The 15,151-nt window shown below is 37.3% G+C and overlaps 1 protein-coding gene across 1 annotated transcript in view; it reads right to left on the bottom strand.

The window, feature by feature from the left end:
• ctnna1 (catenin (cadherin-associated protein), alpha 1) overlaps positions 1-3,877 on the bottom strand; it is a 54,613-nt gene extending 50,736 nt beyond the window's left edge. The window contains exons 1-3 of the mRNA XM_004073394.5: positions 3,575-3,877; positions 1,977-2,095; positions 703-898 (exon numbers count right to left, since the gene is read on the bottom strand). Coding sequence (XP_004073442.1) covers positions 703-898; positions 1,977-2,081 — 301 coding nt within the window. The 5' untranslated portion in view covers positions 2,082-2,095; positions 3,575-3,877. The remainder of the gene's footprint in view (positions 1-702; positions 899-1,976; positions 2,096-3,574) is intronic.
• Between the last annotated feature and the right edge of the window lie 11,274 nt (positions 3,878-15,151).

Raw genomic sequence — 15,151 nt, 5'->3', positions numbered from 1 at the left:
TGGCCAGGACTGTTGACGCTGAGTAACCCTGCGTTCATTTCCCAATCTCCCATTGCTTTTGCTTACATTCTCTCCCACTTGTTTACAGCCCCTCACAAACCCAACCTTGCAACGATTGACAATTTGAGTAAAGAAATCCTCAGAAATGCTGTTTTAATCTTAATGTTATTTTTATATATCCTCCTTTATGAGAAAAAGTCTGCAAGAACATTTTAAAAAACACGATTTTCATTGGAGTGGGTCTTTAAGCATCACATCTGCCACAAAAATTGTTTATGCATTACTAACTTAGCGAGGATTGGTGGGACAAATCTTTCAATTGTAGTAAAAGTTAAATCTAACTGAGAAACCTCTGAAATATATACAAGCTTTAGTCCCACACTAGAATTAGCAAATGCAGTCACATTTTGTGTGTATAACACTCTCGTTTTACATAACTGTTAGTTTAGGGGCAAGTTACTAAATGTCTGCATGTATTAATGAAAAGTCATTAAATGCTCTTCATAAAAACCTCAAAGCAGAAATGGATATTAATAAATTAGGAGTTGATTTTGTCCAATAAATACCCTTATTTCAAAGTTTTGCACTGGGGAAAATGATAAGTACACAGACCATGACTTATTAATTATCTATTCCATTTACAGAAGCGCTCTAAACAAAACAGAAACCGCACACTGCAGCAATGCGTCTTTTTTAATATACCTTGCTTACGGACATCCTCCACTGCAGCCGTCAGCTCATCCTTGAGGAACTGGCTTTCCTTTGCAATCTTCTCTCCTTTCTCAAGGAAGTTCTGAGTTGCAGTCTCCACTGAAGCAGCCAAAACATGAGCCTTTTTAGAGCGCCCCTTCTTCTTGTTAGATGGACCTTTATTACTGGAATTTACCAGTGTGGTAACCTATCGAAAGAATAGATGGCAGAAAATATATCAGCATCCCGTAATCCATATTTAACAACAACTTTGTAAATACAGTTTTTTCATGAAAACACTAAAGTATTGCTAGATTTTATTCTGTATTGAATTTTCTTAAAGGATCAGAAATATAACCACTATTTTTATGCAATATAATCAGACGTGCACCATGTTCTAATGTCACAATATACAAACAAAGAAATCTGTTATACCTTCTCCATGTTATATATAACTAAGTCATTTACCTATTCAAGTGTATGTGCAGCACAAACACAGTTCTGGTAGGTTGTGTGGACTATTTAGACCACTTGTGTCTTTGGAAGTGATACAACCTCCAGAATTGAAATTCAAATTTGATTCAATATAAAAGTTATAGGATAATTAAGTAGGTGGGCTTTGCCCTGATGAGAGTCTGATAGATTCAAATCTCAGTTTAAGGCCAAATCCGAATTCTTCCCCTACCCCTCTTGCTTCTCCCTAACCGTCCAATTGTAAGGGCATTTAGAGGTATAGGGCTATCCCGAAATAGATTTTTTTTTTTTTTTTATATATATTGGGAAACCTTCAGTTGGAGGGCTCTGTATCCCTCTACCGCGATGTTAATCCGAGGCACGCTGTGCCACGGAGGAGAAACACTTTTCTTCATGTGGGTGTGCTCTGAGGCACAAGTTTCCATGTAAATGTAAATAATGACTTTTTTAAAGATATAAAATTGATGATATACATTTTTTACACAAGAAACACAATGGCAAATTACAATCCAATAGATTTTAAGTTTTTTTTAAATGAATTTAAAGCAAACAATTAATTGAAATGTGAATTAACAAAAATGAATCATAAATAGTAAAAATATATTGTATCGGTATCAGCCGGAAAAGATTATATCGGCCCATCCCTATTTGAAATTTTTCATTAAACTTCAAATTGCAAAATGCATTTTCAATTTCCATGATCAGATTGCAAATGAAATTGTAAACTGAATATCACTTTAAATTATGGCGAATAAAAAACAAAAACAAAAAAAGCTCCATATTGCACCATGGTAAACCAACCACTTTATTACCTGGGTAACAAGGGGCTCCAGCAGCCTCTCCACTGCTAGAGTGCGTATCTCCAGGCTCTTTGGGTCCCATTTAAAGTTGATGTTAGGCGTGGCGAAAGTTGACATTGTGTCTGGCTTTCCTGTCGGTTAAAAAACATTTTGAAGGTTATTGACACAAAACACTTCAATTACTAATCTTTGTTCTCCCCCAAACGTGTCACATTGATCAATGAGGCTAAAGCTGGATAAGTTATTGAAAAAGAAATGTGTAATCTAACATCTTCATTGTGCCAGCACAACAATTAGCTTTTAGTACCAACATATAGAAACTCTTCAGCTTAAAAAAAGAAGTGAAAGGACGCATAAAAGGCATTTGAATTTTGCATTTTTTCTCACATTGTCATGTAGATTAGAAGTGATTTTTTGCGACATTTATAAATGAGTAAAGTTGTCAATTATAACAAGAGAAAAGGGGTGAAGGGAGTGTAAATGTAATTAATTACAATAATTTTGACAAGTCAAAATGTAACAAAGTTTGACTTTACAGACAGAGTGCATGTTGCTGTAAATTCTAACCCTGTTTCTCCATTTTTAGGTAATTCAATTGAATGTGGCTTCTCAAGCACAGCCTTTCATTTTTAGAGTATTTCTCTAAATTATATTAAAGATTTCGACCATTTAAAAGTAAAGTAAGATATGAGAACTAAATTAGCCATCTGAAAGAAGTGGTCTGTTGGAAAAACATATATATATATATATATAAAATTGAAAAAGAAATTAAAAAAATAAAGCAAAATAATGGTCAACGTCTGTAATCCCTGCATTTTATACTATTTCACGCGTGTCGGTAGTCATTTGTTTGTCTGGTGTTACTTGAAGCCCACATGGGTCAAACTTTTATCAAGCTTACTTGATAAAATTAGCTGCTGTGTGATGTGGTCCGTCAAAATGAAACCAAATCCTGAGCGAAAAACTAACACGGTTGAGTGCGTGAAACACAGAATAAAACAAAATAAAAACACATAGTTAGTGGAAATGAAAAATGGTAACGTGTGGAAAATTGGGTCACAGTTCGATTTATTGCTTTTACTAAAGAAAGTGGGTCAGAATGGCCAAACAAACTTGCTAACAACATCTAGCGCTAACTACTCGTGCTTTTAAGTAAAGTGACACTTGTTGTCTCGAGCCACAAAGTTTAGTTAAAGGTTTAATCTTAAACAAAGTAAACAGTTCAAGTATTTTAAAACAAACGAAGAACCACAAAACTTCAAAAAGTATAACAAGTCTCAACAGGTATTTCATGATTTCGACACACCTAACTAACTGTACGCAGCAGCTTGCAACCATTTAACGTAATACCGTAATGAAGCTCAGCTAATATTGCTAGCATGTCAACAACAAACGGTAGCTTAGCTTTGTTTGTCCGCTTTACGACCGAGAGAACTTTATCGGTTAAAAAGTTTTTTAACTGGCTAATCATCCATCTAAAAACGTCATAAGTACTCGTTCTAATGTAGGTAAAGTGGGAACAAATGTATATCTTCCGACAACCATCCAAGATACGGGAGAGTTTAAAAGTTCAAAATGGAGGAAGGAGAAGTATGGAATTCCGACCTTACCTCAGAAGTTTTCTTCTCTTTCCTCGCCTCGCAGGCTCCCTTAAATGAATGCCCTCGAGTCGACCACTCAAAACTAGGGCTGCGTCGCCTTCTTTAGATACTTGTAACCGAAAGTTAATTTAATACCACCCAAAAGATCCTGAGAGCAGAATATCCAAAGAGTTTCGATGAGAGGCAGACTATTGCTCAACAACGGCAGTAGCGGAGGGCTGGGGCGGTGACCGAGTTCCTGAACTTCCTGGCAGGGAGACAGGGCGGACTCAAGCCGCAGCAGGCCCGTCAAGTAGGGAGGTGTTTAGGCGTGGCACCTAGCGCGTGAATGTCCATATATGGTCATTTGAAAAATCCGACAAAGACTAACTTTATCATGCCTGTTTTGTCAGCTAACTATCATCAAAAGTTTTCAGGAAGAGCAACTTATTTGATAAACCTTGTTTTTTTTTAGTTAAACAGATAAAAAAAATAGAGATAGATAGATAGATAGATAGATAGATAGATAGATAGATAGATAGATAGATAGATAGATAGATAGATAGATAGATAGATAGATAGATAGATAGATAGATAGATAGATAGATAGATAGATAGATAGATAGATAGATAGATAGATAGATAGATAGATAGATAGATAGATAGATAGATAGATAGATAGATAGATAGATAGATAGATAGCGGACGGACAGATAATGTTCTGGATTGTTTTAGGCGCCTCTTTGCACAGCCTACACTTTGGGTCTTGTCTGGTGTGATAGATCTGAGCCTCTAGTGGGGTCTTTTATTTGTGATTATGCTTTTTTTGTCAAAATAGAAAAACAAATGGCATTTTCTAGTACATCGTTTCTTCAGAGCTGTAGTAGATCATCAGAAATTCGCCTCTGAGATGTGGGCAGAACTGTTGGCGCAGAGTACACCTGCCCCCTTTTCCTATTATCCATCTGTTTGCACGCTTTGCCGCTAGCTTACAGCCCCTCACAGTGCCAATATAACATTATCTGTGCAACAAAAATGGCATGCAATATTGAAGCTATCCAGCCATTCAAGTTCATGCCAGATGCAATCCAGGACGAGGAAAACAAAAACATGCATGGATCTTTTTGTTTGCAAGTGGATGCATCGGAACAGTGGAGCAGGGAGCTTGTGGCTCGCTGATTGTAACACCTACGTCACAGCTACGAGCTTTTTCCAACGGCTTTTTTTCCCCGTCTTTTCCTGATTCATAATGATTTGAATAAAGAAATACTCAGAAACACAATTTTCATTTTAATTCTCTTTATAAATGTCCTCCATCATGAGAACAAAAACATATAAGTAACCCAAACTAATTTTCTTTAACTATTAAATAATTTTCTTTTCACTTCTTTTTTTCTGTTTTTAAGACTGTCACTTTAAATATTATTATGTTAAAATATCACAAGCCCCCAGTGAAAGAGAGTGCTCAGCCGAAGCAGCATTAGGCAGAGACATGCATTCACTGTCTCCCGCGTTGTATTAATATAGGCATTGATGAAAAATCCCCCTGCATCAGTGCAGACATTTCAGTTCGGGATTTTAATTGAGATGGAATAGCCTGTAAATATGAGAAATCATTCAACTTCAAGGTCAATAAAAATTACATTGCTTATGATCTGCATGCTGTCCCCACACATTTAACTTTTGTTACAGCTGTGACTGTTAACATTTAAACATTTCAGACAAGTGTTTTGGTTGTGGCCTAATGAAGTGTGACAGACATAAATAGATTATCTAAAGAGACCAAGGGCCAGACCCTTCACCCCGCATTTACTTTCCATTTATACACACATACAGTGCATGCACAGACAGCATGCACGACAGACATTCTTATATTTTTTTGGGACACATTTTTTTCCAGAGCATTTTATCACACTTTAGGCAGCAATAAAGTTAGAATGGCTCTGTAACTTTGCAGATTATTAATTTTAATCATTTAAATTTGAGTTCAGTACTCCAAAAAAGCCAACAGATAAGAGGTTATGGCTGCTAAGGTGTTGAAAGTCAGAGCTTTTGGAATAATCTTGGAATCTCTGTGTAAATAGACCGTTATTGTTAAAATGATTTCACACCTTCATTTGATTTAGTATACAGTAAACCCTTGTTTTTCGCGGGGATTACGTTCCAAAAAGACCCCGTGATAGGCAAAATCTGTGAAGTAAAATCCTTTATTTTTTTAAACCATTATAATACAATTAAATACTCTATTATACATTGAAAAGAAAGAACAAACCAATTTACAGGCTCAAGCATTTGTTTCACAAATAAAAGTACTTTAGAAACGTTTTTTTCAACAAATATCTTCTGTACTGTACTGTCAAATAATAATTTTAATCATCGATGTGAACAGAAGGCTTCAAATCGCGGAGTTTAGCCCCGCCCACTGTGTCCCGAGTAATTGGATTAAACGGGAGAAAATTTAAAATGATTATGAAAAAAATACAAAGTACAGTGGGACAAATAGTGACTCAGGTGTATCTCACTGCTCTACAGACTGAGCCGCTGCCTCCTGACTCCGCTCTGCAGTGTTTTCTTTTTCTGATGCCCGCGGTGCAGCTGTGTTTGTTCAGGAGAAGAACATAGTGAGAGGCAGTTGTTGTCGCTCTTTTTTCTGCTTTGCAAAAAGATCCTTATACACCGACATGCCACCATCAAGAGAATTTGCACGGACGTAATGTAAATTTGGCAAGCTGTTTTACGTACGTGCACATATTAAACTGCAACGTTATTGACGCACAGGTAGAGAAGAAGCGGAGTGACTTTTTAGCCAATCAGAATGCAGAACACAATGCACGATGCAAATCCGTGAAGTAGCGAAACCGTGAAAAGTAAACCGCGTTATAGCAAGGGATCACTGTACATCCACGCTTTAAGCTGACCAAAGCACTGACTGTAAAAATAATGTACAATTGAGCAGTTTCTCTCTTGGTTTTGTTTTCATTCGCATTGCATGTGAACAACCCTGGAGGGCAAAACATTGGTTTGGGATAGCTAATACTTGACTTTCTGTTACGCAGCAGCAAAAGCCAATCTCTTTTTCTGCTGTTTCATTTAAAGAGTGTTTTAGGCACCACTCAAAAAATCAAAACCAAATAAATGTGGAGAACCTTGGAGTTTGGAATATTTGTGATCCAAATTCAGCACCTGCAAAACTATTGCATTATTATTGTCTTCAAACAGCCATATACCCTCCAAAGCTGTATTTCAGGTTTTCTTTAGCCACCAAATAGAGAACTCTGATACAATTTAACAGTGAATCAAAATCTTCAATGTAAAAGCGAAGGTGAGCTATATTTGTCTAAACAAGTTGTTAAAGTGCCTTTCAAGGACAAGGTTGCAGACAAATCCATTTTTGTAGAGTAAATTAAAAAAAGAAAAAATCTGTCAGTTAAGCCACTTCTATGCATAGGAACACACAGTGACCTAGTCTACACCATAGTTTGGATTTCTATTTTCGTCTTATGTTTTAGTTACATGAATCCATACAGGGTGTTGACCTGTACAGGTGCTGTGGGTTTTTAGAGTTGTCTGGGCCCATAGAGAGTTGTAAAAAGGAAGAGCGCAGGTGTGTCTTGCAGTTCCCTTTTGGCTCGTGCAACCACCTAAAGGAACATCGTAAAAATGAAACGTACCATTGTCGGACTTGTGGTAAATGTATTGGGAAATATTCGCAAGGACGATATAAGTTACACGCACTTTGGATGGGTGATGCTGATATATGGTGCCCTTACTCTGTACCTCAGCCATTAGTGAGGTTGGCGCACTGGTTTCTTACTAAAATGATGAATGAAAAAAAAAAACAATAATAAGGTTTCTTACTGACCGCACACAAATGCACGGTTGTGAACTGCAACCGGTTGCTTAACGCAGTGGTCTCCAACCTTTTTCTGGCCACAGACTGGTTTAATGTCAGACAATATTTTCACAGACCGGTCCAAACGGGATCAAAGTTTGCGTTAAATATTTTTAAGCTTCCAGTTATTTTTCTAATTAAAATGCTACTTGAAGAAATTCTGTTTAAAAAACAAATGTCAAAACATTAGTAGATTATTTATTATTCTTATATTTTATTTTTGTTTTTTACATATGACGAAGATTCAGTGAAACAAAATTGTTGATTTGAAAAAGTTTGATTTGTAAATAATTCAATAAAAGGAACATTAAAGTTTTCTACATAAATTACCATTATAACACTGAGAGCTCAACCCAGTCTCAGATCATCTTTCAGGGGAAAAAGATTTATCATATTTAATTTTTGCATGCAACCTGAATGTATTTACTTTTAACGCAGAGGAACATTTTCTGTGCTCAAGTTTCTCAACAGAAACTTGTCCCTTTTATAAAAGTTTCCACAAATCAGCAACTTTATTTTTATTGAACCTTCATTATCTGTGAAATATTTGCTCTGATTTAAACTTAAGCTTTGTGATTAAGATTTTCCCTTTAACATCAAAGTGGATGCTAACAACTGGACGCTAACTTCAGCCGTGTCCAACTTTTAAGGTGTAACGGATAAATAAAGCAACATAAAATGACACAACTGTAAAACTGGTATTTTCTAAATAAAATAATAAACATGAATCCACAGAGTCTGCAACTTCATTATTTGAGTGTGTAAAACATTTGAAAGTCAGTCGCCACATATTAGGCAGAAAATTAACGAATCCGAAATAATTGAAGTTTGCATTTGCGTTTTTATCCTGCAGACCGTGGACCGGCCCAGGGGTTAGGGATCACTGGCCTACAGCATGCCTGTAGAAAAAAATTGTGCATGAACTTTTTCACCATACAGGCTCAGTGGGTTGTAGAAATAGAAATATTCTGCAGGCCACCTATGTGCACCGCAGAGATCTGCCCATTTTTCACCTGCAAACAACCTGTAAGGGCATTTGTGACTGAGGTTTAAGATTATTATGATATGTTTTATTTGCATTTACTATTAACAATGTACTTTTTACAAATGTGGTTGTACTGCGAATGCTTACACCAGAAACACCAGTGACAAACACTAGTTTGATCCACTTCAGTGTTCAAGTTGCTTAACCATTTGCTCAATAAAGCAGATTACTAGAGAAAATGAACTGTAATGAAGAGCAAACACAGACAATATGATTGTACTCATAGCTTTAGAAAGGTAAAAACAGAATTCAGTAAAAATATGTAAAAACAAGTATAAAAGCTGCGCTAATCCCCCACTAACTATTCCAGCAGGGATTGGCGCTGTACATAGCTCCAAACTACTTCTGGGGGCTCACCTGACTCACATCTTCGAGCCACGACTCAAGTCTCGTGAGGTTTGATCAGCAAACCGGCTCATAAAGTGTCTTTCACGAGACTTGAGTTGCGACTCAAAAGACTTGAGTCGGGTAAGCCACCTGAAGTAGGTCGAAGCTGTTTGCAGCGTTTGCTATTTATCAACTATTGTACTGCTCAAAAGAACCTATATCAATAACAAGCATTTGGTAATACTGATAAAAAGCAACTCAAACAAGACAAATTGACATGAATTAAAAATAAAATCTGTGATATAGGATCTATTCATAAGGGAATGATTAAAAACATTGATCTAGCTCCCATCTACCAAGATGATCACACACTCAGATTGCTTCACATGTACCTGAAACTGCTAACATGTAAGTATTCTTTGCCCATAGTCTTTACCCAGAAATAGAGCTTGCTCTCACACCATGCTGAGCATAGGTCAAATATCAGTCGATTAACTGTTACCATGAGCTGGGAGAAGCTCCAACGCCAACTGATTTGGACACAACGGGTGACCGACTTTTTCACCTCATGGATCTGTCAAGTGGAACGACTAGGATTTTGTTTTTAACACCTGCAACACCCTCTTCCTATGAGATGATGGATATCAACTCTCTCACTACTGACCTCAAATAAATCAAGACAATTTAGCTTCACACCACAGATTGCTAAGTCTTCAAGTTTGTGAAGACAACGGCTGGACTGGTGGTGGAAGCTGATATGCTGCTGATACACCTCTGCCCTGGCAATATAGGTATTCACAGAGGCACAGTGCTGTGTTTGTGTAAGCTCAAGCCAGCAGGGCAGAAAACACAGCCATTTGCAGTGACTAAGCTACCACTCTGCTGACTTTGCAGTGTTGGCTTGCTGTGTGTAAGCATACTTTGAGGGTGGTCAGTGAGCCACTTCTTTTTGATCAGAAAGAATTACCGAAGGGGAGCAGGTGCAGCTCAATGTGGTCGTCCTTTTATTAATGTTTTGTAAAAGGCCACAGGCTCAGTCTCACACTTTTTCATACTGAAAAAAATAAAAGAAGTTTGCAGTCAACACTTTCTGTGCCAAAGTTGAAGGCCAAATGTTGTACTTCCTCCAATGTACACTGAAAGGTGGATTCAGAAAGAAGCAATTTCCCATCCATCCATCCATCCATCCATCCATCCATCCATCCATCCATTTATCCAGTACTGGGTCACAGGTTAGCAGTCTGAGACTTTCCTCTCCCTGGCCACTTCCTCCAGCTCTTCTGAAGAAATTAGCATTCCTTGGTGAGTTGAAAGAGACTCTCTCTCCAGCATATCCCGGGTGATCTCCGGGGTCTCCGCCCAATGGGACATGCTTGGAACATCAAACACTGAACACCAAAAAGGTATCCAGGAGGCATTAAGGCCAGATTTATTTTCTTGTTAAAAAAAACAAAGATGTTAATAAAGTACAACTTTAAATGACTTATCATGCTTTTCTTAAGCATTTGAGAGTTAACGATATCCATACATATGTTACCTTTGGCACACTAAAGACCAATTTTTTAAATGAAATATTGGACATTTTCGTAGAAATATTTCCCATCCAGAAGTAAGACAACTCGATCTCTGAGACACTACCTATCGCTCCTTGTGGGTGCCGTCCATTTCATGACGTCAACCTAGAGCCGGTGTTCTAACAACATTTCCCGCCTTTCCTACGTGTAGCATAAAAATAAATAAATAAATAAATAAAATATATATATATATATATATATATATATATATATATATATATATATATATATATATATATATATATATATATATATATATATATTAAGGGGGGGAGTACATATTCACTGGAAGGCAGTGCAGCCTCACGGAGGAGCAATATCCGAAGAGATAACCGAAGAGATGGGACTGACCACAAGATCGTAGAGATAGCACTGACCACACAAAGTCACAAGATGAAGAGGCAGCACAGAATTATGGGTGGTCCACCAGGACTGAAAAAAATTACGTAATTTAGCTCTGCGCATGTGCAGCAAGTGTAGGTAGAAAAAAAAACAAATAGGACAGATCGTTAGAACACCAGCCGCGGCAGCGTGTCTGCTTTTCACCCACAAAAACAAACAACGTCCAAACTTTTGCAAAGTTGGATGTGCACATTGTGCATGTAAAACGAAAGTGTTTTGCTGATCACCGCTAACTCCTTGGAGAAAGTGTGTGTGTGTGTGTGTGTTGGCCTGGGGGCAGTGCTGGCAGCACAGACTCCTTCTGGAGGGGGCTGTTCCTCTCTTATCTACAGAACAATTCGAGGACCCACTCATTTTTGTGGATTGGGAGGGGCTGGTTTTCAGAGCGCAGGTTTGTAAAGGGAAATTCAGAGATGTACCGCTTTGGAGTTGTTCTTTTTTGTTGTGAGGAATACACATTATATTACACTTAAAAGCTCAAAAAGTTGATTTTGCATGATATAGATTTTAACTGAAACTTAATGTATACAAAGCCAGGTCTTCAATTTTATTTTATTTTTAACTTGTTTGATGTAAATGTTATTAATAGCAACTGTTCGGACTGTTTCTTGAACACCTTGTCAGTGAACCAAATAAATCCATCAGTTTACGAAATGCTGCCTAAATGTCCCTTTTCAGAACAACAAAGTTGGACATAGTGAAGTCCAATGTAACTGGATTTCCCACTTTAGGCATCCTTTTTATCCTTCAGTTCCCCATCGATACAATGAAAAATGCATATATTGGTAATACATGTCAATGGTTTTGTGCTAAAGAAGTACAACTCAAGTGATCTAAAGGCTTTTTCTTGCTTGTTCTGTATATCCAGCAGCCTTCATTTGTTAACAAAGGAGTTTTAGAGTAAGTTGATGTGGCATAAATTATTAGGGTGAAATCATTTTTTAAACAAGAGAGATTATCAGCAATTTAAAGCACTGTATTGAGAGAACATCACATGTAAAGTGATGTTTTGCAAGCAGGTAATAATTGCAATTGTCGGCTTTAGGCATTAATTAAGAAGTTCCCTGAGTGCATCATAAATGAAAAGAAACCAAGCTTAAGAAATATCCTCAAAAAGCCTACAATACATTCTGATAAATTATTTTCTACAAAGATGTTTCTAAATGTTTTAGTGCAGTGAATATTTAAAGAGCAGTGCTTCATGCCACAGTTTTGACCATGGAAAAAGCATTTTTCCTCCAAAGCTTCAGTTGCTGGGTAAAGGCAATCTATCAGTGCATTGAGTGCAAAAAAGAGTAGAGGGTACTGTGACATAATTGGTGTAACAGCTATTTGCTTTTTTTTATTTTTCAAACAATATTCTCAGGAGAAGACGGATTAGGCTTGGTGTAATTGTGTGCTTGAATGATGAATGTTTGCTCAACTAACAGCTTGCTGGGAGGACAAGTTCGGTAGTCCTTGAACTTCATCTTTTTGTACCTGTTGGGCTTGACAAATGATAAGAGCACAGCATGCCATAAATAATTCCTTCTCATTATGAAGAAGTGCATATGTTTGTCACACAATGAATGCATAATTTAAGTCATGCACATACTTTACACACGGAAAAGAAGAAGAAAGGTTAAAAAAAAGAAATCTTTTTCGTTTGATTTCATTTATTATGAGGTTTTTTTTTTCACAATGTTTGCCCCTTTGGGTTAAATAAGGACATGTAATTGCAATGCTGATCAAAAGGATGTATCTGGTGATCACTGAATGTAGCCTTTTTGTGAGCACTAAGGTGGGTGTGCTAACATAGATGGTAGCATGAATGTGAACAACAATCTTTAGCAGAGACGTGCTGTTCAACCTTATGTATCTATGAAGACCAGTCAGTTATTTTGCTGTATATAATTATTATTTACCAGTATGAAATATTCAATACATTTCTCTCAGTTCACAAGATCTAACAACCTAAAACGTTCACCAAAAGTGTTGGACAAATAAAAAATGCATAAAATTCAGATTCAACACATCTCAGTTTCCATCCAGCCAGTCAGTCGGCCAGGCAACTAAAGGCCAGGAAGCACAGAAAGGTTCTACTCACTACCAGGATTGTGAACAAAGCATATCCTTTGTCTATGAAATAATCTGCCCCTCAAAATAAGAATATATATTGACTAGTTTGTTAAAGGTAAAAAACCGGTGTTAAGTCTTATTTGCATATTTATCATTAAATAAAAATCTAAAAAAAATGTGATTTAGATTTTAGTAAGTTGGAGTCAAATTAACAAAAATGTTATAGGATCATACTGATGGAACAATAAAAGCTTGAGGTCCCACTCCAATCATTTTTTGATCTATTGTAAAATCGTTCCCAGTAGTCTTTTAAATATGATTTGCCGATTTTAGGCAAAATACAAAAACTGTCATTTTCTAGGACCAAGTTTCTGCAGAGCGGCAGGAGTTCATCCGAAATTTGCCTTTGAGTTGTGGGTGGGAGCGTTAGCATGAAGTATGCCTGCGCCGATATCCCATCAACCTTTTGTTGACGCGCTTTTCCACTAACTACAGCCCCTCACAATCTCAAACTAACGTTTTTGATTTATTAATTAAACAAAGAAATGTTCAAAAACACAGTTTCCATTTTTTTTTGTATACATGTCCTCCATCATGAGAAAAAATGCTACAAGAACAAGTTAAAAACAAGAACAACAATAAAAATTTGGGTTTGAGAGGGTCTTTAATGTTGACATTTGACCAAAAGATTAGCACCAACAATTTCTTTGTCTCTTTCAAGCAGCTTAAGCTTGCTCTGAATTGAATGACATAGGACTCCAGGCGCACCAACAGCTGGAAAACAGAATAGCTGTTGCAAAGGTTTAGTGGAAGTTTAGTTCACAAATAAATCTAAATGTCATGCTGAGGTCTGATGAGAAAGCAGTGCATAAAGCCACATTCACATTACCCTCGGCAGCGTGTGTTCAAGCAACTTTCAATGAAAAGTTTATGTAAATGCTCGTTTCTCGACTTTTATGTTCCCAACTCTCCCATTCTTGTGCATCTACGCACATTTTTAGGACTGTATTTGGGCTCTACAAAATGTGTGACCCTTGAACTTGTATTGAAAGGTAAACCAGGTGGAACTTTGACCTATCAAGGACTCTTGTTTGGTAGTGACATATGGATGGCATCCCTTGTCATTCACGTAAATCTGAAACATTTGAAAACTGGTCATGGAGGAGAAATTGTTAACCGTGGTTTGTGCCCGGACGGAAATGCATGACACAAAGTCTTTCACATATCGAACTCGAGCTGTGAAAAAAAAAAAGGCTGAAGCAAGATTTGCGAAATTTGCAACACTGATATTTTTCGCCAAGCTTCTTAAACTGTAGGTGGTGGACATGCACTGGTAAACTGCAAAAGAAGAAGAAGAGGAAGAAGAAAACGAAGAAGAAGAAACCCCTCTGTGCTTGACCTGTGTGAACCTGTCAAGAACCTTTTTAATGTTATCGTACACAAAACTGATTTATTGATATCTGTGTTACAAGTGGTTACATGTTTTTTTTTTCCCCAGTATGAAATTAATTTTCTGAAAACTACTTTTACATTTTCTGTTTACAAGGGGGAAAAAATATGTAACATTGTTTTATTTAGGCAGCACTTTTTTAGGATGAACATTTTATTCAAAATTTTGACAATAAAAACTGCTGAATGACTGTATACTTTGTTTAAAGCACTGCAATGAAGACCAAAAAGTCTCAGCTTTCGTCAATGCTGTAGATTAGTAATGTACTCAGAGAATATCTTCCAAAATGGGAGTTGTGACACTACTCCGTTAAGTAAGACAAACACTAACCATGAGTCACTCTGAAGCATCTCTAACAATTATGCCATCATCCATTGTTTTGCACACAAGGAGGTTACTGTACGTTTTGGCTTCCTGCCACAGCAGTTGCTCATACATTGATGATGACTGAACTAGAAACCGCCTCACTGCAGGATGATTTCGTTCCCTGACATAAGGAGCACAGCTACTTTCAATCCGTCCACCTTCACCTGAGTCATCCTGACAGCTGTCTGTGGAGCTGCTGGATGTCATCTATGGGCTCTCCCTACCTCAGAAAGACCTTGTACCCTCGTGATTGGAAATGACTGTGTTGAGTCACAGGTATTACTCCTCCACAGTGATACTCAAGGGGGAGGAGAGCAAAGTTAACTGTCCGGTAACAGTAATGGCAATCCTTGAAAGCACTCATTTACTTTGACTTTTCCAGAAAGGTGAAACACACATTATCTCAGGACAGTTATGAAGAGTACCTTGGTGGGACTTATCTGGCTTGTTCACAGCTGGCTGTTGGGACTGTTATGCCATAATATCAGAGGAC

The sequence above is a fragment of the Oryzias latipes genome, chromosome 10 (assembly GCF_053564925.1).
Source record: "Oryzias latipes strain Hd-rR chromosome 10, Olatipes_Hd-rR_3.1".
Taxonomy (NCBI): Eukaryota; Metazoa; Chordata; class Actinopteri; order Beloniformes; family Adrianichthyidae; genus Oryzias; species Oryzias latipes.
The sequence above is the reverse complement of the archived record's forward strand: the minus strand, read 5'-3'. Positions and strand labels throughout refer to the sequence as shown.